The following is a 27,290-nucleotide window of genomic DNA, read 5'->3' as shown; positions in this document are numbered from 1 at the left end:
GGGTACTAGCTGAAGAGTAGGGGATTCAGGACTACCACAGGTTCAAACACAGGGAATCTCCCCTCAGGAATTCCTGAGGTACATGGTACGTGCTGGTAATTCCCACAAGAGCCAAAGAAGATCTCTGAGAAAAACATCAAGTCTTTCTCATCTCTCCTCTACACCTGCCTCTACAGAATCTCTTCAACTCAGCATCGCAGGCCAACTCGACTGAGCATGTGCTGGATCATCCGTGGTGAGGGGCCAAGGGCTGAGAAGTCGTGTCCATCTTCATGGCACTTCCCCACTTTCCATCTGCAATGGCCTTTAAGCCGATACTTTAATCAACACCCTAACATCATTCTCCAGAAAGTGAGACAGCAGTGAGTGAAGCATGGGTCTGGAATCAGGGTTTGCACTTGGCTGCACAAGGCATGTAAACTTGGTAATTTTTCTAAGCCTTTGTTTTATCACAAAGGGATGCTAAGGTAATTAGATACGCCACATATAGTGCTTAACACACCTAAAAATGCCCAACAAATGTCCATTATTACTATTATTATTATTCAACTAGACCACAAGCTCCAGGCAGGAATGCAGACACTGCACTTCCTTGAATTCACCACCATTACTGTGCTTACTGAGTGTCAAAAATGATGGTCAGGGGGTGCCAGGGTGGCCCAGTTGGTTAAACATCTGCCTTCAGCTCAGGTCATGATCCTGGGTCCTGGGATCGAGTCCCAGAGTGGGTTCCCTGCTCAGCAGGGAGTCTGCTTTTCCCTCTCCTTCTCACTCTCCCTCTGTGTGCTTGCTCACTCTCTCAAATAAATAAAAATCTATATTTAAAGAATGGTCAATTTGACCTAGTCATTCTCAAAAACACAAGGCCCCTTGCTGACAGTTTCAGCAGGGGAAGCATATTTCTGGCCGACACGTGGAGTTCTTCTAAAGCCAAAGGACTTACCTTGGCGGGAACAGCCTATGCTGCTCCCGGGCCTCAGCGCACACATTCTGCTGGTTCAGCAGGTACCCAGTGGTGAGGGCACTGGTGCCCACGGTGGCAAGTAACAGAGAAGCACTGCGGCCAGTGAGCAACTTCGAGAAGGCACTGGCCATCTTTCCTCTCGGATCAGTGTCTGAAAGCAGAGATGCCAGATTAGACAGCCTCATGGGTGGACCTGAATCACAGCATAGAGACCACCAGGCAGGAGAGAGAATGGCAGGAGCCACAGCCTCTCTTTCAGTCCGGTTTGGTTTTCTCTGTCTTCCTTTCTCCCCCAGGCCCCTTCACACGCTTGGGGAAATCCGGGTAGTTCTAGACATTGTGAATGTCAAGCTGCCTGAAGTCCATTGCCATTTTCCCTGGGTAAGAATACAGGAAAAATAAGAACAGAGGATTTCTGCTTCTGGCTGTTTGACAGATCAGGTGATCCTTTGGGTCCTGCCACTGCACAATGAGGAGAGCCTCAAAAGGACAGGTCCCTGGGCTTGGAAGAAGTAGAGGAAGTCTGAGTATGACCCTCTACTCCATTTGCCCCAAATGAACTGATGGTCAGAGCTCAGGGTAACAAGCAAGGAGGTTTGGGTGATCTTGAGGATGGATATCCATCTGAGCCCTAAGGTCAGGATACCAGTAGTGAGGTGGAGAGCTCCATCTGTGACTCCCCTAGTCAGCCAGGACCCTGGAGAGGGGCTAAAGTGGTCCAAGGTCTGCTGACCACCAATCCCTGGCTCCCAGCAGCAGCATAATCAAAGCCTCTATGCAAAGTATACTCAGTGTTGGCTCTGGTTTACTACAGATGAAGATCAAGCAACAAGCTCTCAAAGATCAGCAAGCACTCGAGGAGGAACTGGGAGTCAACAAACTATGTTTTAAAAATGAGAATGAAAATAAAGAGTAGCTAGTTAACAAAAGAGCCACAAAAATATATACTTTAGGAAGAAATAGACGGTAGAAGGACAGCCTGAGATGCAGCTAAAATGTAGAAAACGTGTACATCTAAACAAATACTTCTATAACATCAACAAAGAATGGAAATCAGTGTAAGCACAGGCCCAGATAGATACCCTGCTGTGTCTGCTATTGCTTAGAGATCAGAAGGACCAGTTAATGCAGCATCACCCAGCAGGGAACTATTTAATGTGGGCTGTTGAGGGCAGAACAATAGAACAGGTTGCTCTAAGTACTCTCTCGTTATGTTCATTCATATCTGTGATGCCCAAATACAGGGGGTGGGGAATTTTTTTCCCTAATATTTAGAAGGTTCCAAGGACTGTTTCAAGATCCTCCAAGCTTAGTTCCAGGAAAGAGCCCACTGAGGTACGTGTCTGTGGCTGAAAACCTGGCCCACCCAGTGGAAGACAGCCTGTTAATAAGGTGAGTTTGGCATGGCCTTTCACACAATTTTAAGAGCAGCCTTTTGAGGTCCACTTTCTCCCATGATTATATTTTGAGACCTGAGATCCTTCTGTGAACTTTATGCTTCCAGAATCTCCACCCAGAAGTCTCTATTTTAACTTTTTTTTTTTTTTTTTTTTGAGCAATACTAGGGAGAAACTTGGATGTCCCAACCAAAAGCACCAGAATCCCTGAAAGAATTTAGGACATTATTTTTCTACGTTAGTCCAGGAAATCAGATTATCAGCCTTTCTTCTGTGCTAATGTCTAAAAACAATTCCCTCAGTCTTAAAGACAACAGAAATTACTTTAGTAACCCACAGGCAAGATAAATAGGCCATTCCTTAAAGCTGTCCTAGGGACTTGGCCTGGCCCAACATTAATCTCACACCACACGACTTCAGGCTGTTGTTGGTCTCCCTCCTCAGAGAACTGCACCAATACTGCCTGGCCCTTGTGCATGACAGGCAACGCTAATGTATGTCTTTCAGCCCTGCTTTAGCTGCATCCACACCCTCTGGTCTCCTTCCTGAACAGCAAAGTAATGCTGTCATTTCTGAGGCTTATCATAGAATTCATCAAAGTAAGAAGTTTTGTCTAAATTCTTTCCAGGGAACATAAGGGCTAAACAATAAGCTAGGACTGTCCAGAGTACAAAGTCCCTTTGTTCTGACTCAAACGTCTTGATCTTTATTTTTCTTAATTTGCTTGAATGCTGATATGTGTTCACGTCCGACTCTGTTTGAGAAGACAAGACTTAAGCAGAGTCAGGAGGAAGAGGAGGGAATGGTGTCTGTGTGCAAGCCACTGACAACTGGTGGTCTTCAAAGGTCTTCTTCCCTGTAAGAGTGATGTGTAGGTGGGTGTGGGACTCAAAATCTTCAGGTTTGAAATGTATCTATGTTTTATTTTTGGAAATAACAATATTAATTTACATCCAAGAGTTCCAACATTGTACTCTGAACCATGATACAGGATTCCTGCCAATAACCCTGTGGAAGCTTTGGTTGTCACAAGCTAAGCAATCCTGGAGCTGAAATTCTTTAATGTTCTTGCTTTAATTCCTTTTGGAGAATTGACATGGACTCAAAGCTTTGGTGAAGTGAAGAATTCCTGTTTCCTTGACTATGTTCTTCTCTTTCCAAGACACATAGAAACACTGAATTTCACCGTTGAGATCCCAATCGATAAATTTGAGAGTAAGATTGAGCTAAAGTTCTCATCAAACAGCCTAGGGACCCTGGGAGCAGCTGTTCCCTAAAGACCTAGAGCCAGGCTTGCAATAATACTGTTTTATCTCGTGACTAAATAAAATCTCTATTGTGTGTTAAAAGTTAGTCGTTGAAAAGCTGCACAGGACAACATTGCTTTGTCTTACAGAATCTATTACCCAGGAGGCCCCAAATTTTCCATAACCATCTGCCCCTAAAGCCCCTGCTTACAAGAGGCTGGATTTGCTATTTACATAGATTGTAAAATGGTAGGTAACGTGTGGCATAAAAACGCCAAGCTGGGCAAAGGCATATAAGAGATAATCCACATCTACCAAAGGTTTCAGTATTTGGCTTTGCCCAGTTTTCACACATGGTGGTTCTATAAGTCAGTCTATCTTGTGAAACCAGCAGGGCCAATGTTTGAAGCATAAAGAAATCTGAGGCTTCCTTGCAAAGCTTTTTAGTTTTTCTTTTTTATTCTCTCCAGGCCCCAAGCATTAGCATAACATACTGAACTGTTCTGTGAGGAGATGGCTGGAGAGAGGAGATGAGGGGCCAGAGCAGCTGTGGTGCTTCTCCAGGGACAAAGGCCTCAGCACCCAGACACCCTCACGAGGGGGAGAGGGCTCCACTGTAAGGCTTTGGCTTTTGCTGTTCATTTTGCTGGACTGCTTGCTTGAAATTAAGCATAATAGCCTGTTTATTTCCTTCCTGGCACTCATCCCCACCTCTAATTATTTTATCTGCTTTGTTTGCTGACCATTTCACCCAAATAAATTATAAAGTCCCCAAAGCCCCCAAACTTGGTTTCTTTCGCTCACTGTTGTATCACCATTGCCTGGCACAGCACCTGGCACTTGGTAGGCACTCGGTAGCATTCTTTAGTAAGTGAATTCTACGCTTCTTGCTGGGGTAGGAAGCCACTCTGAGGCTTGGCAGGGTCCACGTGAGAATGCTGGTGTCATCTGAGTGGGCCCAGTGGCGGATGTGAGGCCAGAGAACTGAGAGGACGGGCATAGGAGCACAGGCAACAGAGAAGTTTCGAAGCCAGCTTCCCTCGCCTTATGATACCCGGTGGTCACTGTTCCCTGGGAGAGTAATCCTGACTTATTTGGGGGAAAGAGGCAAATGTCAACTAAATGAACTCATTAAGGAAAGTTGTGAAAAGCTCACACAGCAAATTCCACACACATTCAGGGACTGTCATGGAGCCCAGAATGCTCTAGACACAGGGCAGCAGCCTGACTTTCAGGTTGAGAGCTCTAGAGCTCGGTGCCGATCTTATATACACACATATATATATTATTATATATTAATAAATATTATTACATATATTCATATATACATACCATATACCTAACATATATTCTAATATAGATACATAGATACATAAAATATATAATATAGAAAAGAAATGTATTTTAAAATATCAAAACAGGAAGACAAACCATGAGAGACTCAACAATAGGAAACAGACTTGCTGGAAGGGAGGTGGGTGGGGGGTTGGGGTAACTGGGTGATGAGCATTAAGAAGGGCACGTGTTGTAATGAGCACTGGGTAGGATATAAGACTGATGAGTCACTAAATTCTAACTAGACTAATAATACACTATAGGTTAACTAAATTGAATTTAAATACAAATTTTTAAAAATAAAATCAGTTTACTTACTGCACTTTTGTGCTAATGCAGTAAACCATACTATTTTGTTTTGATAACATTATTACTGTTTGGTTAAGTATTGCTTCTCACTTGCCCCTCCAGTTTGGACTTTACTGTCCATCTTCCCCGTGACTGCACTATAGCCTGGTGCCTCAGTCGCACAAAGCTTCTCTGTGCCCCCCTAGCCCTCGCTGACTGCTTTCTCTCTGAGTTTCTAAAGCACTCATGGGCTGCTCATTCATTTGCAGGTATAGTGCACAGGTTTTTGACACCTGTTGGTGAACTCAACTGTCTTATATCTCCTGTCATGTTAAGGAACTGCCCACTGTGTTTGCATTGTCTTCCCATCTGATGGCTTCAAGGACAGGAATCTAGCTATCTACCACAGATCCTTGCACATAGTAGCTGATCAATAAACATTTTTTCTCTGACTTATTTTTGAGCCATGCTTTGGCTGATTTCCAGAAGGAGGAACTCCCACCATCCTCCTGCTTATCTCCTTTCAGACAATGCCTGTAGGTCTAAGGGAATGGACCCTTTCCTTGGGCTCTTCCCCCAAGGCACCTGTAACCCCTCTAGCCTGGCTCTTTTTGCTCCCAAGAACTTCTAACTTTTGGGATCCCTGGGTGGCGCAGCGGTTTGGCGCCTGCCTTTGGCCCAGGGCGCGATCCTGGAGACCCGGGATTGAATCCCACGTCAGGCTCCCGGTGCATGGAGCCTGCTTCTCCCTCTGCCTGTGTCTCTGCCTCTCTCTCTCTCTGTATGACTATCGTAAATAAATAAAAAAAAATTTAAAAAAAAAAAAAAAAAAAAAAAGAACTTCTAACTTTTAATTTGCTATAAAGCCTCAGGCCTGGTATCTAAGCCAATTTAGACTCAGTTTGGTAAGCTAGCTTCCTAGGTCAAAACTTAGGGGAAAAAATCTACTTACATTACATTAAACATCCCTTTCAGCTCCTGATTTTGAAATCCTAGCATAAAAGCAACCAAGCCAGGCTATTAGGCTGGATGTCAGCACCTCCCTGCTCAGGTTCCTAGTCTCTCCAAGCTGCCCAAGAACAAAGCAGCCCCTGACCTGATCTTTCAACCATAACAGATCAGCATAGTGGGGGCTCACTCAGCCTGACTTCAGCTGTTTCCCAGGGAGATCCAGTAGAAGGTTTCCCACAGACGAAGCCTCCCAGCAGAGCATGAAGCCTCATGTGTGTGTGTCCTTCCATCAAGAATCCTCTGAATGAGTAGGTAGGTGGGGAAGGAAGAGGCGGATGAGGAGCCAGTGCTGGGTATTGGGGAAATCCAACTAAAATCTGTCATCTAAAACTGCCTCTCCACAAAGTATAGGAAAGATTTTCATTACTACCCATTAAGCCAGGCTGTGATGCACATCACAGGCAGTCCACTAAAGAAACTACAAGAACAGAACAAAATCTCACCCTTTTAGAGAACCATGCTGATAGAACCCATTACATACATGTTCTCGAGGTAATTCAAGAAGACATGACCACTATTTGTCACACAGAGCTTATTTCAAATTCACCTGAAATTGGGGTGGCCATTGATGTTAGCTAATTGCCTTTAGCCAAAGGAAAATTAAGCTTCTTCTGTCTCTGTGCCAGCAGGTAGCTTTACAACTCGGAACTTGGCACCTAATTTGAACTAGCATCCTCCTGAGACTGGGAGCTTCTCTTCCTTGAGTATACATTTCAAAGAGATGGCTCCCAGGACCTCAAGAAAAACATCTCTGGGTTGTAAAACTGTCTGGAGGCTCACTTAGTCTTAGACTTATATACATCTCAAAGGGACAGAGAAAGAATTTACAAGTTACAAGTTTTTAAAGGAAATGCTCTAAGAAAAAGGGAGGGGCTCTTTCCCCTTTCTTCAGTAGGGAGCAATAATTTTGTTTCCTCCCCTTTGCACACATGGGGGAGTACTGTGTCAGGGGCTCGGCAGGGCTCCAGGCAAGGTGGACATCCCTCAAAACTGATCCCACACTTTGAAGAGACAAGACCCAATGACCATAGGACAAGGCCACAATTTTTGTTGGTTTTCAAGCTCACTAGCCTGCACCAGAAGGTTTGCAGTAAATGCTGGATAAGAGAGAGAATGAACTGAGTCAGAAGGGACTTGCAGTCATTTAGCCCAGCCTGAATGCAGGCACCCCTTTCCTGTCAGCCCTCCTTAAACACCAGCAGAGCTGGACACCTCACCACTTCCTAGAGCAACGCATTTTACTGTGCATAACTGTAACTATTACATTTATTTCCGTACCTTGATGGGAAAATCAAAATTAGAGAGCATTTTCAAAGCCAAAGTATTTTCTCCAGTCACCCCCAGGAGCAGCTATCTTGCCTCCTGTCACAGATGAGGGAATTCAAAAACAGAGAGGTTAACTGATAGCCTGAGGTCACATAGGTAGAGGAAATGTCCATATCGAGTTTCAGGAGGCACTCATTTAAATGAAGATCCTGTTTTTATAAGATTTAATACTAGGGGTGCCTGGGTGGCTCAGTTGGCTAAGTGGCTGCCTCTGGCTCAGGTCATGATCCTGGGATCGAGCCCCGCATGGGCTTCAGCCCTCCTGGGTCACTACAAGTCAAGGGGTATGCGCTCTGCCAGGGGAGCCAGAGCCCTGCGGGAGCTCCTGGGAGGGCACGGTCTGCTTTGAGACCACATCATTCTGCCACACTGTACTTGTCTAGTTTTAATCAGACCCACGTATTGCTCGCCCCCACCTGCCCTGTGACTAGTACTAGGTCACGAACCACAAAGGATTAGAGCAGAAACACTGACTAAACACCACATACCATGTACATAAACAGATGGCTGTGGATGCCTGCATGCAGTGCCTCTTTCTGGCCAGCTGCTTTCCAGGCATCTCCCAGGTGGGAGTATGGCCATTGCCCTCAGCCCACACCAGATTCAATCTACCTTTGAATGCCGCAGAAAGAGAACAATAAAGGCCAAGTATACCCCTGTTCTATGGCTGGGTCCCTAATCTTCAGGATGAGGACATGGCATCCCAGGCCACAGTCACTAATCTAAATTTGGCTTTGGAGGGAATCTATGGAAAATAATTGCCCTGAAAATTAGAGAGTTGAATTAAGCTGGGACTGAATCTGCCTAGGATTTGCGGTGGCTGCCTATCTATCCCCAAAGGTTAATGGAAAACCCATGATGTGGGGACAACCCCAACTGATTCTAGATTCCAGAACACTTGCAGCTTCCACAGACAGATATGAATGAGGCTAAGGCCAACCACTCAGTGAGTAGCCCAGGCAAAGTAGGAACACAGCCTCCACAGTGGAGAAAATCACATCACAACCTAAAGGCTAGCCTTGAATCGCATTATTCATCCATCCATTTGTCCATCTGTCTGGCTATCCACCCACTCATCAATATTAGAAAACCAATCCCTGCGTCAGATGCTGGGGCTGCCCTCCAGAAGCTTATGGTCTGGAATGAGAGAGAGATCACTGTAAAAGCAGATCATTATAAAGTGACATGAGCAAAGAGAATTAATAGGAGAAAAGGTCCGAGTCTACTGGTAGATTAGGGACATTTTTCTCGTGAAGATGAAAAATTGAGATTAAGCATTTAGAATGCATATGGCGTTGATAGAAAAATTTTAACTAAGAAAATTTAAGCTGGTATTTTATAAGCCTTTATTTTATTCTTCTACTAGTTGTACCTTACTATGTTTTACAAGCGTATTGGTCTGCTATGGATTGGAAATTAATAACAGCTTTGCTACAGACAGTTTGAGAAGTGCTGCTCAGTTTCCTTACCGATACGATGGGGTGATCATAGGACCTACTCATAGAGGTTTTGTGATGATTAAATGAGCCCTTAGCACAAACACTGACAGAGGGAACAAGCAGAAGTGCTAGAAGTTCTTGTGGCTAGTGTTACTAAATTGGTAAATTGGTGAGAGAGGGAGAGGTCTAGAGGCAGGGAAATCAGGTCCTAATGTTCTTGAATACACTAGGCAGGAGATTCTCCGGGCTTCAGCCATGGTGGTGGGAAGGCTTCATGGAAACAGATGGACAAATTTCCAAGATACTTAGTGAGCTCAGGGGGCTTTTGTGACCAGTCGGATGTGTGGGCAGGAGAGTCATGAAGGAGTCTTGGAAGACTCCCAGGTTTCTGACTTGAGGATTTCACTTGATTGGGAATCCTAGCTGGGGAGCAGGCTTGGGGTACAGGCAAGGGTAGGATGGTCAGGTTGAACTGGAGGTACCTGGGACGTATTCCAAGGGAAATTACTTTTCCTTTTTTTCTTTTCTTTTTTTCTCTTTTAAAGTAAGCTCTATGCCAAACATTGGGCTCGAACTCACAATCCTGAGATCAAAAGTCTCACGTGCTCTCCTGCCTGAGCCAGCCAGGCACCCCTGGAGGTTATGTCTTTTAATGTGATTGAGGCCTCATCAGAGAGGTCTAGACTGGAAAGGATGCCAACTATCCAACTATCCCCCTGTTCCTAAATGCTCTCCTTCGGCTTTCCTGGGGGCTCACACAGACCCTACCTAAATACCAGCAGTGACAGGGAGTGAGTGGCCAGGAACATACACAGGTGTAGCATCATGATCAGAGGCTCTGAAGCCAGAAGGTCTGCATCTGAATCCAGCTCTGCCACTTACACTTCTCTATCGTCCCAAGAAAATGACTCTGCTTTCCAAGTCTTTGTTTTCTCAAATGTAACATGAAAATAATAATGATGAAAAATGATTACAGAGATAATCCAGATGGAGTCTGCACAACAGCACCCAGCACTTACTAAGGGGAGAACATGTCTACTCGTCATCCACTTTTGTTAATGTCACTTTGTGCTAATTTTGAGAGGTCACCTCTACCTGCTGCCACAGTGTTTGAGGACATTCGCCCTTCACCTTAGCAAACAGCCCAGCTTTGTCCAAGGGAAGTGGTCTGATGGCTTCCTCACTCCTTTCGACTGACAGAATTACCAACTGAACACACCGAGAGCACCCACCAGAGAACCCACCAGAGATGTGAAAGGCCTGAGCAAGTGATTATAGAGCCTGCCTGGGGCCACACGAGGTTCTTCCCAGGGATGACTTTGTCTGGCACCCTTCTGTCTTACGCCTCAGTCAGGCCATTTCCTGGATCAGGCTGTCTTCTAGGGCCTTCCTGGGTTTACTTGACCAAGATTTACCCTTGGCCCTAGGCTCCCCTTCTGAGAATGCCTGGTCCTCCAAGGGTGTGCATCCCTGGCAGGTCAGGCCTGTTTCTGCCCTCCAGACTGCAACCCTTCTGTGTCTACGGCTTCCTCCTAGGAACCCTCATTTCCTTCAGTCCTAATATCTTCTCTTCTAGGCCCCATCTGCAGGGACTCCTCAGGCCTGCTGCTTGTCCAGGGCACCACAGAGCTGGAGAGCAGAAGCTTTTCTGCAGGCCAATTACACTTTGCTGCTCCAAGTCAGAAATTCTGCTCCTGTGGAGACCATTAAGTAAAGGCCCATGCTACACAGATGGTGCACAGACACATGAAAAGATGCTCACCATCGCTAGTCACCAAGGAAATGCAAATCAAAACCACAATAAGCTATCACCTTCCACCTATCAGAGTGGCTAGAATAAAAAAGACAAGAAATAACAAGTATTGGCAAACATGGAAAAAAAGGAACCCTCGTGCACCCTCGTTGGTGGAAATGCAAACTGGTGCAGCCACTGTGGAAGACAGGATGGGGTCCCTGAAAACTGAAAATAGAAATACCATAGGATCCAGCCATTTCACTACTGAGTATCAAACCAAGGAAAATGAACACTAATTCAAAAAGATGTCTGTACTTTTATGTTTATTGCAGCATTTTTTATAATAGCCAAGAATATAGAAGCAACCCAAGTGCCCATCAATAGATGAATGGATAAAGAAGGGTGGGGTGTGTACACGCACACAGGAATACTATTCAGCCATAAAAAAGAAGATCCTGCCATTTACAACAACATGAATGGACCTACAGGGTATAATGTTAAGTGAACTAAGTCAAACAGAGACAGAAAAATACCACATGATTTCACTTATATGTGGAACTTAAGAAATAAAACTGAACAAAGAAAAAATAGACAATTGTTTTTGAAAAGATTCTCAAATACAGAGAACAAACTGGTAGTTGCCAGAGGAGACATGGGTGGGGGTTTACGAGGTACATAATTTCGGTTATGAAATAAATTACAGAGTTGAAAAGTACAGCATAGGGAATGTAGTCAGTAAGACTGGTAACATTGTCTGGTGACAGATGGTGACTACACTTACCATGGTGAGTATAGAATGTTGAATCAATATGCAGAGAATTGTTGGATCAATATGTTTACATCTGAAACTACTATAACACTGTATGTTAATTATACTTCAGTAAAAAAACAAAATCAAGAGATAAGTAACTGTGAGGATGTGGAAAAGAGGGAACTTTGTGCATGATTGGTGGGAGTGTCAATTGACTGGTTAGCGACTATGGAAAACAGTATGAAGATAACTCAAAAATTAAAAAATAGAACTACCATATGATCCAGCATTCCCACTTCTGGTTATATGTTCAAAGGAAATGCAATCAGTATCTCAAAGAGAAAGCTGCATTTCTGTGTTCATTACAGCATTTTTCATAGTAGCCACAATATGAAACAACCAGTGTCTGCCAGTAGATGAGTGGATACAGATGTCACACACACACACACACACACACACACACACACACACTCACGCACGCACGCACACACTTGCACAATGGAATAGTATTTAGCCATGAGAAATAAGGACATCCTGCCATTTGGTACAACATAGGTGAACCTTGAGGACACTGTGTAGGTGAAATAAGTCAGACCAAGAAGAATACAGTATCGCATCACTTATATGAAGTCTAAAAAACCGAACCCCTAGAAACAGAGTAGAGTGGTAGTTACTAGGGGATGGGGAGTGGAAGAAATGGAGAGATGTTGGTCCAAGATTATTTCCAGTTATAAAATAAAAATGTCTTTTGTGTGTGTGGAGGGGGGAGATTGGTGTGGGGTTTTTTGTTGTTGTTGTTGTTGTTGTTGTTTTGGTGCTGAAACCTGGGAACATAAAATAAAAATTTCTGAGCATCTAATGTATAGTATAGGGATTATAATTAAAAATACCATATTATATCCTTGAAAGTTGCCAAGAGAATAGATCTTAAATGTTCTCACCACAAAATAGAAATGGTAATTATGTGATGCAATAGGGGTGTTAGCTAATGCTATGCTGGCAATCATTTTACAATATATACATGTATCCAATGTATGCTTTCAACTTACACAATGTTGCATGCCAATTACATCTCAATAAAGCTGGAGGGGAGCAATAAATAAAGGCCCACGCAAAGGGCAAGGATAGGCCTTCTTTTGGCCTTAAAAGGCTCCTGCTGAGTAGTGCTGAGGAGGGTTAGGGAGGCAGGAGGTGACAGGGTGCAGCTCTACATTAGCCATCCCCATATCAACTGTGATCCAATCACTGCTCAGAGAGACACTACAACCAGTTTGGAAAGCGAACCAAGAAACATCTATTAACAAGTGCAGAGCTGCTAGCCCAGCATCAAACTTTGAAAATCCATTCTGCAGAAATAAAGCTGCCAGTATATAAGAAGAGAGTCGATTATGATTATGATTATGATTATGGAACACTGTAGTGGCAAAGAGACAACTAAAATCTGCAAGCCGTCTGTCCATTAAAGTGAGAAGGGTTGTATCAAGTGGGCACATTCGTACAGTGGAATATTCCGCAGCTATTAAAGAATTAGGTAAGACTGCCTCCACTTACCCTTAACATCTATGCCATATTTTTTAGGTTAAAAGGAAAAACTACTTGCAGAGTAAGGAGTATGAGTGGTTCCAGTTTTATAACAGTGTAAATATATATGCATTTGCATATATTTATGTGAACAAAAAGTACCAAAAGTTCTTCATACTAGTTATTCAAACCACTAAAGAGGATTATGTCAGAGCAACGACTTGGAGGAGGCAGATTATTAGTTTTTCTTAATAGAACTCTTTATTGTGTCACTTTGCAAAAATAAGCATATATAATTTTATGGCTAAAAAAAGTACCAGGCTAAAACGTACATCAACTGTGAAGTGTGTTAGAAGTCCAGATTTTGAGACTGTATCTCTTGACTGAGTTTTCTGCAAGAATGGGGCCATCAGGGCAGGGTGATGGCTCAGTGGCTCAGCGGTTTAGCGCCACCTTCAGCCCAGGGCGTGATCCTGGGGACCCGGGATCGAGTCCCGCGCGTCGGGCTCCCTGCAGGGAGCCTGCTTCTCCTCTGCCTGTGTCTCTGCCTCTGTGTGTGTGTGTGTGTGTGTGTGTGTGTGTGTGTGTCTCATGAATAAATAAATAAAATCTTAAAAAAAAAAAAAGAATGGGGCCATCACATGTGTAGGGTCTGGGAATCTGAGCCTTAGCAGCTCCATCTCTAGAAGGGCTTGAGGAGACCTCCCCCCAGGTGTTGTGAGGGTTAACAGGCTGCAGTGAGCACTGACTACATGCCAGGCCCTTCTCCCTTGATGACCCTAAGGGTCTGGGAGGGTTACTACTCTCTTCCAAAAGCCAACCCTGATTATCCCAACCAGCACTGGTCTACCCCTTCTCTGAATGTTTGTTCATTTTAGCTTATGCTTTTAGCATTTCAAGTGTTTCATTTAATTGTTTTATCTGTAAGCTGAGAATAAGCCTACATTTAAGAAGGAACCCACTGCATACATTCAGATCCACTGAACCTGCTCCAAAAACCAGCATCTGATTTCACTAAATGGATTTAACCACCTGGGCTCCTACGTTCTTCTCCAGACCCCTGTTATCAGGGGATCTTGCCCCCAGGTGAACTTTTGCTCTGCCTTTCCACTTGGGACATCCTTTCCATCCCTGCGTGCCCATTCAAAGCTTTTTTTTTTTTTAATTAACATTTATTGAGCTCCTATCATGAGCAGGCACCATGTAAGGAACCTTACAAACAGTGTTTTCAGTCTTTGCAACAATCCTGACAAGGAAGCATTATTTTGTAGTTGGGGAAACAGAGGCTCGAGAGAGGTTGGGTGACCTGCTCCAGGTCTAGGGTATGTTGAAAGAGCTGGGATTGAAAGCTACGTGTGTCTTTAGCCCTAAATTTGGGATCCTTGCAAATCGCAGCACCTCACTGGCAGCCCTGCACTGACTGGAGGGAAAGCATCTGTGATTTAAGACCTGGGAGTGGGATTCCCTGGGTGGCTCAGTGGTTTAGCGCCTGCCTTCAGTTCACGGCCTGATCTTGGGGTCCCAGGATCAAGTCCCACGTCGGGCTCCCTGCATGGAGCCTGCTTCTGCCTCTGCCTGTGTCTCTCAAGAATAAATAAAATCTTAAAAAAAAAAAAAAAAAAAGACCACAGGACCCTGCCCTCAGACTCCCCAAGACTTGTAGAAATGCATTTATCAAAAGAGCTCCCAGGCACAGGAACGTCACCTCAAAGCAGGTGACTCCGCAGAGTCCCAGAATATTACAAACCATGCCCTTTCCTTGTCCTCAGGCTCCGGAGGTAGCCCAGATATCAGGGTTTCTCTGTCCACCCCACTGGGCTATCAGGTGACCACCGTGCCTGCCAGCTATGCAGGGGATGCAGGGCCAGCCAGCCTGCCTTGGCTGCGGAGGTGGGCCATGGGCTTGTCTTCTCTCTCCGCCCCTCCTGTGCCCTCCCTTATGCAGCAGGGATGAGGAGGGCGGTCGTCTCTAGCCCGCACCCCATAGAAACCGTCTGCCTGTCTCCTTAACCCAGAACACCTCTAGGACTCCTGATTTGAAAAGCACTGTTTATAGCACCGGGGATAAAACCTGGCAGAGATCCTGGGCTCTGAGACCCACGATCGTCCCGCATTGGGCTCCCTGCATGGAGTCTGCTTCTCCCTCTGCCTGTGTCTCTCTCTCGCTCTCTCCACTATGTCTCTCATGAATAAATAAAATCTTAAAAAAAAAAAAATCCTGGGCTCCGAGCCAGGGAGGTTTCTATCTGGGGGAAAGGTCTCAGCAGAAGGCAATAATATTATGTTTGTTGCTACTTGCCCTCTCCGTAAAAAACTAAGAAACCAGCATATGAAGGCTTTTGGTCAGAGTGCCCAAGAGCCATCTCTCCGGCCTAGGTAGGCATACTGGGAGTCTGGGACCTGGTGGAAGAGTTTTGTCTGGTTCTGTCACTTTCTAGAATGTGGAGGCTTTAGTCTGTCACTGCCTCGATTTGGAGATTCCTGGTCTCCCTGACTGTCCTGGAGCAAGATGCCCCGGGTGCCTTTCTGCTGACTCAGAGTTATTCCTGGCCGGGCCAGGCGCCGCGTCCATGTGTTTGAACTCCTTGGGGCTGGAGGGCAGTGGAAGGCCAATGGGAGGACCACGTGCCAGCTTTCCTTCCAGAAAGTCACCCCAAAACAGAGGACATGCTCGGGGTTGGACCAGTTCCACAGAACACTCTGAACAGATTCCCATGATGTCAGTCCACCAGGCCAGCAGCAAATGGCTGTCCCCCTCCCAATTCTCCCAGAGGGCACAGGGTTCGAGTTCCCTCACCACCTCTAGATATCCTGGTCACCTCTCTTCCATTCCGCAAGTAGAAAGTGATAAGCACGAGGTACTGCTGGTCCTTCCCCACCACCGAGAGGCCTCTCCTAGGGCTCCTGACAGGGTGGGGTCACGGCCACTACACGCTCCTCTCTCACAGGTAAATGGTTTTCAAGGAAACAGACAGGAGATGTCTGGTCCCACGAAACGCTGTAAAGGAGTGGGTGCCTTCTCCCCTGCCCAAGGAAAGGGATCTGTGTGGCCTCCGGCAAGGGTGGCCGTGCCCTCCCACAGTCACCTTCAGGCCTGGCACCCTGCAGGGCTCTGGCTCAGTGGGCAAAGGCGGCCAGGGGCTCCTGTACGCTGTGGCAGCGATGGAGGCCCAGGGCCTCCAAGGCAGCGGCAGGCTGCTCCTGCCTCTGAGCACCAGGGCCCCCTCCTCCTCACCCTACCTCCCACCCTGTGGTCTGCTGGACCTTCCTCAGGCACCTCTTTAGGGAAACTGGCCGGGCCCAGGACCCATTCCCTAAGGATCTAGGATTCGATCATGGAACTGGCAGGGCCGGAGGATGCAGGGGGCCCTTGTGCCCTTCGCTGACACGGAGCCTCGGCCCACAGAAGGGTCAACTCTAAAAGCTGGGTTTGGGGGAAAATCACCTTTAAGTGCGGAGGAGGAAGTGGATCCCACACAGCCAATAATACCCAGGTAGCCTCCCAGAGCTGCTGGGCCGGGAGGCCCCCTGCCAAGCTCCCATGGGGGGAGGGGAGGGCTTCTCCTTGAGCCCAGAGCAAACAGCCCGAGGACACGGGCCCAGCCCAGCCACGGGGCTGTGAGAGCGACAGGAGGAAAAGCGGCCCAAGCAGCATCACCTTGTCACAAGGGCACGAACCGGCCTCACGGATTCCAGCTGACCCAGGGCCGCCCGGCCAGGGCGTTTGGCTTCTCGCTGTCCACACCCGCCGGGGCATTTGAGGCAGACGTGTCACCCACCCAAGGGACCAACCAGGGCTGACAGCAAGGCCCGGGAGCCAGGCAGCGGGCGAGCAGGGACGAGACCCAGTAGGGCCGGTGGCGCAGCGCTGCCTCCCGCCTCCTCCGGGGGATTTCGGGCACCTGGCCGGCTCACGGTCGGCGACCCCCGGAGCGAACCTCTGGCCACACGGCGTCGAGCAGGTTAGCCGGGCCCGCCGTTGGCTTAGGCGCCAGCTCCTCCGGAGGGACGGCCTTCCGACGTCCATCTCCCACTTACTGACCCCAACTCACGGGGCTGCACCTGCGTCGACGCCGCTGAGGTTGGAAATCGTTCCCAGAAACCAGTGGGTTAGCTGGAGGTCGCGGGCCCGAGCTCGGGGGCATTTCGAGCTTCCGTCGAGGCATTCCCGAGGCCTCGGAGACCAGCCGGCCCGCAAGGTGCCGACGCGGGCAGCCCACGCGCGGCGGGGCCCGGGCGGGTCGCCTGCCGGGAGCCCCCCCAGCGGGGCCCGCGACAGCAGCACCACCGCGGTCCCACCCGTCCCGACCCCCGCCCTGCGGGAATAAAGTCGGGTTTCGGGGCCCACTGACCTCGGAGCCGGAGTCCCCGCGTCCGCTGCCGCGACAGCTGAGAAGAGTGACGGCGGCGGTCGGGCCAGGCCGGGAAAGGCGGCGGGCGGGGCGGGGCCCTGGGTGGGCCGGGCCTGGGGTGGGCGGGGGCGCTGGGCAGGTCGGGGCGGGGCCCTGGGTGGGCGGGGCCCGGAGTGGGAGGGGCGCCGGGCGGGGCCCCTGGGGGCGGGGCGGGGTCTGGGTGGACGGGGCCTGGGGGTGGGAGGGGCGCCGGGCAGGTCGGGGCGGGGCGGGGGCCCTGGGGGGGGGGCGGGGGCCTGGGGGGCGGGGCGCTGGGCAGGGCGGGGCGGGGGCGGGCCCTGGGTGGGCGGGGCCTGGGGGTGGGAGGGGCGCCGGGCAGGTCGGGGCGGGGGCGGGGCCCTGGGTGGGGGGGCCTGGGGTGGGCGGGGCGCTGGGCAGGGTGGGTGGGTTGGGGCGCGGGGCGGGGCCCCGAGTGGGCGGAGTGGGGCCCTGGGCAGGTTGGGCGGGGCGGGGCGGGGCGGGGCGCGGCGCGGCGCGGGGCGGGGCACTGGGCAGGTCGGGCGGGGCGGGGCCCTGGCGGGGCGGGGCGCTGGGCGGCCGATCCCGAGGCTCGGGTCGGCGTCGGCGCGGCCCCGCCGTGCCCTTGAAGCCCGGGCGCGGGCGCGGCCCCTGGCGCTGGGCTCGCTGGCGCCCGCCCCTCCGCGCGTTCTGCCCCCTGCGCGCTCGGATCTGGAGGCTGCGGCTCCCGGCGCTCTGCCAGGTTGTGGGCGCGCGGCTCGGGCTCCGGGCCGAAGGCCGGCAGGGGCGCCGCAGCTCCGGGCCCGGCTTCGTGGCCCTGCGCCCCCTGCAGCCCCACCGGGCGGAGAACGACCCCGCGCCCCCAGCCGGGGGCGGAGACGAAGATGCTAAAGCTGCCTCTCCGCGGCTGCCAATCAGCCGGGGACCTGGTGTCCTTCCAACCTGCTGTCTGCCGCCTGGATTCCGGGGGCAGTGGCAAGCACGTTTGCCTTTTTTTTTTTTTCCTAAAGATTTTATTTATTTATTCATGAGAGACACACAGAGAGAGAGGCAGAGACACAGGCAGAGGGAGAAGCAGGCATCATACAGAGAGCCTGACGTGGGACTCGGTCCAGGGTCTCCAGGATCACACCCTGGGCCGAAGGCAGACGCTCAGCCCCCACTCCCCGGGCCGCTGTTTGTCTTTCGGTCGGAGCTCTCTGCGGTAGACGGTAGCCGGCGGGACGACTTCACTTGCAATCTCCACTAGTTTAATATGTGCAGAAAGCCCTGCAGGCCACTGCCCTGCTTAAAAATAGCCTTCCTTGGGACATGCGCCCACCAGAAAGGTTGCCTGTAAATAGCGACGCAAGGGGACTTGGGCAGCAGCCCTGACATTTCAGAGGGAGCTGCCTGGGTGTCTGGCGACTGTCACGTACCCGGCTTCTCTGGCCAGGTGCACATCACCAGCTGGTTCCTTTCCCTTTTTCTCCGGGTCCAAGCCCGAGCCGGGCGTGGAGCCCAGGAATAACCTCCAACCTGGAGTGGTTCTCTTTCAGAGCTCCTACTTTGAAGTATGACCCAAACCAAAAATAAGTATTTTACCTTTGCATGGGGTTACTGACCGGGAGAGGGCGTGAGGGGGACCTTCTGGGGTCTGGAAGTTTCCTGATTTTAGGGTGACCATATGGGTGCATACATGTGACACGGGAGAACTGGGTTCTTGTCTCACCAGTGGAAGAATGAATCTCGCGGACAACAGACAGCAAAGGAGGGAAGTTTATTAAGCAGAGATAGAAAGCTCAGAAGCGAGAGGGGTCCCGACAGATCTGCCACTGAGGGCTTTCTGGCCAACTTTTTATTGAGAACTGACCAGGAAGCCCACAGCCTGGAGATTTCTTTGTGCTTTCTTGAGTCATTGAGTATGGCTGTTTTGGGGTCTGCTGAGTTCCTGTGATTGCCTGGTAACCGTCAAAGGGAGATACTCCCTAACATTTTGGAGTTAGGAAGCCAGGTTTATGTGTGTGGTTTTTTTGTTTTGTTTTGTTTTGTTTGTTTTGTTTTAATCTTTTTTTTTTTTTTCTGCCTTATCTCTGTTTCCTTGGGATGTGTAGGAGCCTGACTCTGGGGCCTTTCAGTGTCCTTGGGATTTATGGGAGCCCAGAGGTTTATGGGAGCCTGACTCTGGGCCTTTCCCTTATCCTTTCCTGACTAACCCCATCTGTCCCAACTTCACATGCATAAAAATTCCTCAAGCTGCGCACACAGAAGTCAAGCCCCTGCCTGTGTGTTGGTCATACGTTGGTTAATACATACCCCATCATTTTGGTCTAGCTTGTACTGAATCGAAATTTTTACAAAGCAATACTTATCCTTTCTACATATGATTTACTCAGGTATTTTCTAAGCTCTTCCATGTTATTTCATTAAAAAAAAATTACAGATTGGGGCCAACCAAATGGACTGCATGATCTTCTAGGAGTCAGAGTTCCCAGTATGCAAGTTCTACCATAAAGGGCCATGGTCTTCCCTGTCCCTGGGGGCCAGCAACAGAACAGGCAGCAAGCTGGAGGTCTCTGGGCTGACAGCTGCTCAGCAAGCTGGGCTCTGTGGGTTGGGGTAGGGGAAGATGGAGTGAGGGGAGTTTAGGCCTTTTTCTTCCTAAAGTAGCTCTTTGGCGGGCACACTGTTTCCAGTCATTTCAGGCACCAAATGAAATAAATCCAGTGACCCTGAAGTAACCCAGATCCCAAACCCAGAAAATGACGAAGCTTTGATGAGCATGGAAATGCGGAATTTATAGAACGGCAGTTACAATGAGAAACCCCTCTTCTTTGTTTTCCCCAAGTCCCAGCTAAAGGACATTTGGTGCTCCCCCCTCCCCAACCCCTCCCCCCTTACCCCAACCCCTCATCTCTTACAGGACAGTTTTACATTAGTAAGTAAGGTCAGAAGAGAAGTGGGCATGTTGCTAAGAAAAGGGGGTGCTGACGATCTGTTGGGGACCTGGCCATCTTGAAGAGTATGAGCGGATTGGCAAACCTCTACAAGGGACTCAACATAATTCCACAGTTCCAAAAATCCCTCAAACATGACCCTGTTATATGTCATTTATCCCCCTCTCATCACTGCCGACTCTCTTCCAAGCTCGGGGGTTCAATCCACACCTGGTAGCCAGTGTGGCCACGTGGCTGACTCTCGTCATACAGACAGGAACGGAAGTGAGGCGTGCCACTGCCGTAACACTTGCATTAGAGGGAATCAGAATCAGTCCTGGGCTTATTCTCTTTCGCGTTCCTGAGTCCAGGGCTCTGCATGTGGCAGCAGGCAAGCGCAATGCTCTGCGGGATGGCCAACTCATAAGTTAAGAAGAACCTGGGTTCCTGAATCCCCACCAGCCTGATGGCTCATTTCAGAATTGGAAAAGAAAGCCAATGAAGCAGAAGACACCCAAAGTCCTCCTTCCCTCAGTTCTCACTTGTGGGTGACAGCTGCACCATGCTCTCTTTGGCTCAAAACGTTAGCACGCCTTCATCTACTTGACATAAATCCACTTGGCCATTGCAGTAATTCTGAGGACAGATAGGCGTCTTATTTCACAGGTGAGGAACTTAGCCTCAGTTGGCTCAGTAGCCCATCCAAGGTCAGAGTGATGGCTGGGCCATGTCCCCTGAGCACTCGGCCTGTTCATGAGTATCGAGCTGCCATTAGATGAACCGAGCTGTTTGGGCAGCAATGAGTTCTGTGTGCCTGGGGGTGGTCAAAGGTGGTCAAACGTGGGCTGGGGTGTCACAGGAAAGGTTCAAGCACTGAAAGACAGTGGGACTCAATGACCCTTGATATGTTTTCTAAGGATCCCCCCAATCTCTGATATTTTAGTGCCTTGCAACATAGGCTTCTTCCAAACTTTACTTTCTCCTGAACTTTAGAAGTAAAAGAATATCCGAAGAAGCCCATTGCTACAAAGAAGGCAAGGTAGAAAAATGCAAAAAGAAATCAATGAAGAGACTAACGAGATTTTCGAGAATCAAGAAAGGCAAAATTTAATTTGCATATAGGTATAACGCACACCCCACCTGGCAAAGTGTTAGGCCACGGCACAAACCCCTCTGTCAGAATCACAAATGTCAGGAGATTTGCAGTTACTGGACACAAATATTATGCTCCTCAAGGTAACACACGGGTCTGTCCATCACACACACACAAATAACAAAGAAATACATTTAAATAATTCTCTGCCAAAGAGAGCTGAGGATGGTAATCATGTTACCTCACATTTGGACAGCACATTACAGTTTACACACTCTAACCCATGTTGTCCTGATGACAGCCCTGTGAGGTAGGCAGCACAGGAATCAAGATTAGTTCCATTTTGCAGATCAGGAAATGGGCTCAAGGCTGTTTTAGCACTGGCCTAAGGTTTCCCAGCTTGCAGGTGGACATCTGGGTCTCGGTCTCAGAGCTAGGGCACCTTGGCCAGCTCTTTCACAACTGCTTTTCTAGGGAAAAACGACATGGGCTGTGCAAAAGACAGTAGCTCAACATCCAGTAGATCTCTTCTTTTTCTTGGGCAGATGAGATCAAGTACAATCAACCCTAATGTTAATTTTAGGCTGTGTGGCAGCCAAAATGAATAATTATCTCAATCATCATCCATGTGTTTATACCTATAACAAAATGGTTGTTTTCTACTCTCTCTCTGCCCTGCCTTAATTTTAAGTCACCCACAGCCATGGAAAAATGACACTGTGATTAGATTTCATTGACTCAAGTCTTATTAACAGGATTCACGTAGTGGCGTTGTAATCAAGTCACTATCTAAACTTACAATCTGCTCTCTTGCTGAAATGAAAGTGAATTGAGTTCATTTATTCCTTCTGGCTGTGGACATTAGCCTGGCTTTATTCTCTAGCCATAAATAACATATAATTTATTCCACCATGTAATATATATCCCATATATAGTATATCCCATTTCAAGAGTAGTAAAAAAAAATGATAAACTTCACAGGTTGGATTTTAAAAGTCTTTAAAGCAAAGAGAAAGTTTTTTGTCAGGGGGAATAAAATAGAACTTTAAAAGAAAAGCTAAAGAAAATCCTTTATTTTAAAATAAAAGTTAATGGGGTGGGGGGGGGGAATAAGCCCTCTATCGCATTATTTTTTTAGTTGAGAATTTAAAAAGTGGCCCAATCATTGCAGACCCAAGGCTATATCTTTTATAATATGGTGAGAGAAGAGGTGCTAGTCTGTCATCATATACTCCAGAACGGATTCTCTTCCAAGTTATCCAGGTTCTATGAGTTTCATTTGTTTTTAAGCAGTGCTTTAAGATTAAAAAAAAAAAAAATCTAACAGTGCTGGGGGCTTTGTGTGAGAGCCACTGGCAAATATTGCAACAGTAGTTTAAAATTCTCTCTTTAGATTCCTTCAGAGAAATGCTAAGGAAAAGTGACAACATTCTACTTCATGCCTAAATCTGTCACATAATATATTGGCTTAAGTAAGAGATTTGTCCCTGCAGCAAAACTGGATGTCGTAGCTAATAATGAAAGGCATCCCCTAAAAGTCCCAAGGTAATTTCATTGACAGTACAAAATGTGGGTATTCAGCTGAAAGCATGAAATTGGCTTTTTTACTTCTGATTTTCTAGGTTAATTTTGCAATAATATAAGTATTTGCTATTTGGTTGTTGGGGGCTGACCTGCCTTTGAGTCTTAGAAGTGGGTCTCATATAATGGAATATAGGCAGACACAGCTGGGAGTGCACAGTGCAACACTAAATACACACTTGAAAGGCCGAAGAGGATGGGTGCCTTAACAATCAAAAGCACTACAAGTTGCTCTTGGCGATTTTAAGTGTGACCAAATTGAGGTTTTTTAGAATGCACATTCTTATCCCAGATGGTGCAGAAATGGTGCAGGTCATCAAAAGGAGCCCCCCTGGAGGTAGAGTTCTCTCTCTTGCAGTTCCAGCAAGGTTTCGGACTCTAGTAAGCAGGAGGGACATGTAATTCAATAAAACACTAAAGGTCATCATAGCAATTGATGGTTCCTATAGCTGACCACTGGGGGCGCTTACAACATTCTACAGGAAAACCCCAGAAACCTTTGTCACTGGGTTGAGGAAACCTGGGCTCTCTGAGAAAGGGGAGGAGCATTTGGAAATTCCTCGGTCTCTCATTTTTCTTTAGTAAGGATGGCTGCAGTGCCCCTGGAACATTTGGGTCAGAGAAATAACGGTCCAAACTTCCCGGGAAAGTGCACACAGAATGACCTCTTCGCCCCTGGGAAACTTTGGGGGGCTTCAAAGCAGAGCGCATGGACCTTCCCACATGTTTGTTTTGCCTGAAACTATGATATGTGTGGTGCTGTCACTGATTTTTCCTGGGCTTAGTCCACCTTCCAAGACTGTGTTTTTGAGCCAGGAAAGTTAACCTTTATTTTCCTTTTCTTCTGCAAGACCTTGAGGTCTTGCAGTTGACATATATTAGTTCAAACCCTCAGTTTGTGAACACTGTGAAATAAATTGCACGTTATGCAGTTAGGATCCAGACAACCCATGCTTCTTATCATGCATCAAGATGCATCAACCTCTTATTTGAAACTAAAGAGAACAAACAAGCAACTTTAAAAAAAGAAAAAAAAGAAAAAAAGAGAAAAAGAAAGCATTCATTAGTAACCCTCCTGGGGTTTAGTGCTACACTGTTGGCTAATATGAGCTATTGAAAATATTTTTTGGAATGGTCTTCAAATATTGTAAATAGTTCCTTTTACTTACTTGGTATCTCACTAGATAGTTATGTACAGAGATGGCCCTTACCATGCAGGAAAAATGTACATTTTCCACTTCTATGGTACATTAGGAACGCTAGTGCTTCCACTGGGTCTTACGAGCTGGCACATTGAACGTATTAGGCAGCCGTTAGTTCTAACAAGAGAATTAAAGTGCAAAGAAGGAGGGAAAACAGCTAGACAGGTCAATTTTTTTTTTCACTGTCAGCATCAATATACTTCATGCCTCCAAGAGAAACCAGCAGGTGCAATAGGCTCAGGTACCAAGAACTCTGCATTTTGCTGTTTCTTCTTGTAAAGCAGAGCTCTCCCTGAGAAGAGAAGAGGGAGGTGAACGCGAGATAGCCCTATTTCTGCAACCACCATCAATCCTGGAAAAAGCCGCCTCACCTCCCGGCCCGGGCAGCGGCGACCCCTGCACTGCGTCTTCTGATGCAAGCGCTGTTGAGCAGTGGGTCCCCGTCCCCCCACACATGGAATGTGTTCCCTCAGAAGTATCCCCAAATTGAAAACCAAGGATGACCGGTGCAGGACCATCTACCAACAGCACACGGACGTGTGGGTTTGCAAGAGAAAATCCTGTTGAACAACGTTCTAGAAAATACAACCAGTATTTGCAGTGAGCGTAAAAATGGTTTGTGCAAATCAGAAAAAAAAAAAAAAAAAAAAGGAGAGAGAGAGAGAGAAATCCGCCTTCGCCGTGGGGAGGGCAGGGGGCAAGCGGGGGAGGTGCGAGGGCGCGCCTGCAGCCACCCGCGGCCCACGCATGCGCAGTCCGCTCCCTGCCCTCGGGCCTGCTGCCTCGGGACCAAAGCAGCAGTTGCAGGCGGTGCGGCTCCTCCCACGTGAGCTCGGAGGCGCCCGAACCGTGCACGTGCCGGACGCCGGGGCTGCTCGAGCACCCGCCCCGCAGACGGAGCCGCTCTGGACGCTCCTCCGGAGGCAGAAAACAGCGGAGGCGGCGGGCGGGCCGGGGGAGGGTGGTGCTCGGCTGCTCGGCGCGGCGCCCCCCGGAGAAGCGCACCCTCGGCTCACCGGCCCCCCCCCCCCCCCGAGTCTGCGGCGTCCGGCTCCCGCCCAGGGCCGGGGCTTCGCAGGCTGGAGGCGGTCTGGGTGCGCCCCGAGGAGGCAGGAGGCCGCGGGGCGGGGCATGCACGGTGCGGCGGCCCAGCCTCAGGCCGGGAGCCGGGGCTCGATTTTGAGGGACAGTTCGTAGAGCGTGTCTTCGTCTATGATGAGGGCTTTGTCGAGCAGGTACTGGGTGACCTGGAGGAACAGGGAAACGCCGGCCGTGGGCTCGCTCCGAACACTGTCCCCCGAATGCAGTCTGACACAACTCCACATGCCCCCTCGAGCATTTAAAAATGTTACAGGATTTTTAAAAAAGAGATCATGAATATATTCTCATTGGAAAGAGAAAGGAAAGGAAAGGAAAAAGGAAAGGAAAGGAAAGGAAAGGAAAGGAAAGGAAAGGAAAGGAAAGGAAAGGAAAGGAGGAAGGAAGGAAGGAAGGAAGGAAGGAAGGAAGGAAGGAAGGAAGGAAGGAAGGAAGGAAGGAAGGAAGGAAAGAAAGAAAAAGAAGAAGAAGGAAGGGAGGAAGAAAGAAAAAGAAAAAAGAAAGATGAAGGGGAAGAAGGAGGAGGAGAAGAAATGGAGGGAGGGAGGGAAAGAAGAAAGAAAGAAAGAAAAGGAAAGGAAGAGGAAGAAGGAGGAAGGGAGGGTGAAAGAAAAAGAGAGAAAGAAAAAAGAAAGAGAAAAAAGCCAAAGGGGAAGAAGAAGGAGGAGGAGGAGAAACGGAGGGAAGGAAAGAAAAGGGGAAGAGGAAGAAGAAGGAAGGGAGGGAGAAAGAAAAAGAGACAGAGAAAGAAAAAAGAAAGAAAAAAAAAGAAGCCTAAGGGGAAGAAGAAGGAGGAGGAGAAAGGGAGGGAGGGAAAGCCAGCCAGCCAGCCATACACTTCCCATCCTCTCCCAGCTCCACTTCCCTGAAGAGGCGCCACTGCTATCATTTGGTTTGCATTCTCTTTAGATCCTACATGTACTTACAGAAACCTGTTTTCCCCTTGTAATCCTAAGGTACATCTTACTCTGCTTTCACATCTTCACTGTGAGGCAGGGAGAGCTCCCCTCGTCGGTCCACAGAGTGTGAACGCTGTGCAGCACTAATATGTGATCCACCAGTTTAGTCAACAACTTTTTATCGAGAGGGGTGTTTGCTCTTGACATTTCACTATCACACAAAGTGACAGTAAAATCGTCGTTAGCACATTTGCTTGGTGCTCACATGGGAATGTTCCTTGGGGACGTGCATTCACTTCTAGTAGACATGAGAAGTGAAAGGAAAGGAAATGACACTAAAATAAGAATGTTGGGGCCTGGTGTATTTCTGTGGAAATAGTTCTTTACTTTTATTGAGCTAAAACTTACGTAGGCATAGCTCATGGTCCGCTCAGCTTTACATCGATATCACAGTTGGACAACCCCACTCCCCCAGGAAGTGCTCATTCAGCTTCCCTGTCTGCTCCCAGAAGCGGCCATGGCTGTGATTTCTATTACCACGCATTAGTTTGGTCTACTCAAGAATTTGTTTTTTTTGTGTGTGTGTTTTTCTTTTCTTTTTTCGAGAACTTTATAGAAGCAGAAGCATACAGTATGTACTTATCTTTTAAGAAATATTTTATGTAAAGTCAATTTGCCGACATATAGTATAACACCCTACAGCATATACTTGTGTGTCTAGCTTCCTTCACCCAGTGTGCTCTTCCGAAGTCCTTTCAGGCTGTGGCAAGTATCACAAGTTTGCCCTGTTCTTGTGTCTCCTGTGAGACACACAACATCTGTCGATCCATTCACCTATTTATGGACCCCTGGGCTGTTTCCAGTTCGGGGCTATTATTAAGAAATGCTATGAACACTTCATACAAGACTTTCAGTGGCCATGTTGTCATGTGCCCCTGGATAAATACCTGGGAGGGATATTCCTGGGACATCAGATAGATGCATATTTAATGTTTTAAGAAATATCCACAGGACACAGTTTTCTAGAGTGGATGAACCATGTTATTCTCGCCAGCAATGTAGAAGAGTTGTGGTTGTTCAGTTCATCAATTTTTAATTCTAACAGGTGATGCAAAATA

At 48.0% G+C, this 27,290-nt stretch overlaps 2 protein-coding genes across 2 annotated transcripts in view; both read right to left on the bottom strand.

The window, feature by feature from the left end:
• CKMT2 (creatine kinase, mitochondrial 2) overlaps window positions 1-17,433 on the bottom strand; it is a 31,625-nt gene extending 14,192 nt beyond the window's left edge. The window contains exons 1-2 of the mRNA XM_055342249.1: window positions 17,367-17,433; window positions 944-1,115 (exon numbers count right to left, since the gene is read on the bottom strand). Coding sequence (XP_055198224.1) covers window positions 944-1,095 — 152 coding nt within the window. The 5' untranslated portion in view covers window positions 1,096-1,115; window positions 17,367-17,433. The remainder of the gene's footprint in view (window positions 1-943; window positions 1,116-17,366) is intronic.
• A 7,787-nt stretch (window positions 17,434-25,220) lies between these two features.
• The window catches only part of RASGRF2 (Ras protein specific guanine nucleotide releasing factor 2), a 236,943-nt gene continuing 234,873 nt past the window's right edge, over window positions 25,221-27,290 (bottom strand). Inside the window, exon 27 of the mRNA XM_055342302.1 lies at window positions 25,221-25,422. Within this exon, the coding sequence (XP_055198277.1) occupies window positions 25,330-25,422 (93 nt within the window). The 3' untranslated portion in view covers window positions 25,221-25,329. The remainder of the gene's footprint in view (window positions 25,423-27,290) is intronic.

The sequence above is a fragment of the Nyctereutes procyonoides genome, unplaced genomic scaffold, assembly GCF_905146905.1.
Source record: "Nyctereutes procyonoides isolate TBG_1078 unplaced genomic scaffold, NYPRO_anot_genome, whole genome shotgun sequence".
Lineage (NCBI taxonomy): Eukaryota > Metazoa > Chordata > Mammalia > Carnivora > Canidae > Nyctereutes > Nyctereutes procyonoides.
Note: the sequence above shows the minus strand (reverse complement) of the source record. Positions and strands in the feature narration are given on the sequence as shown.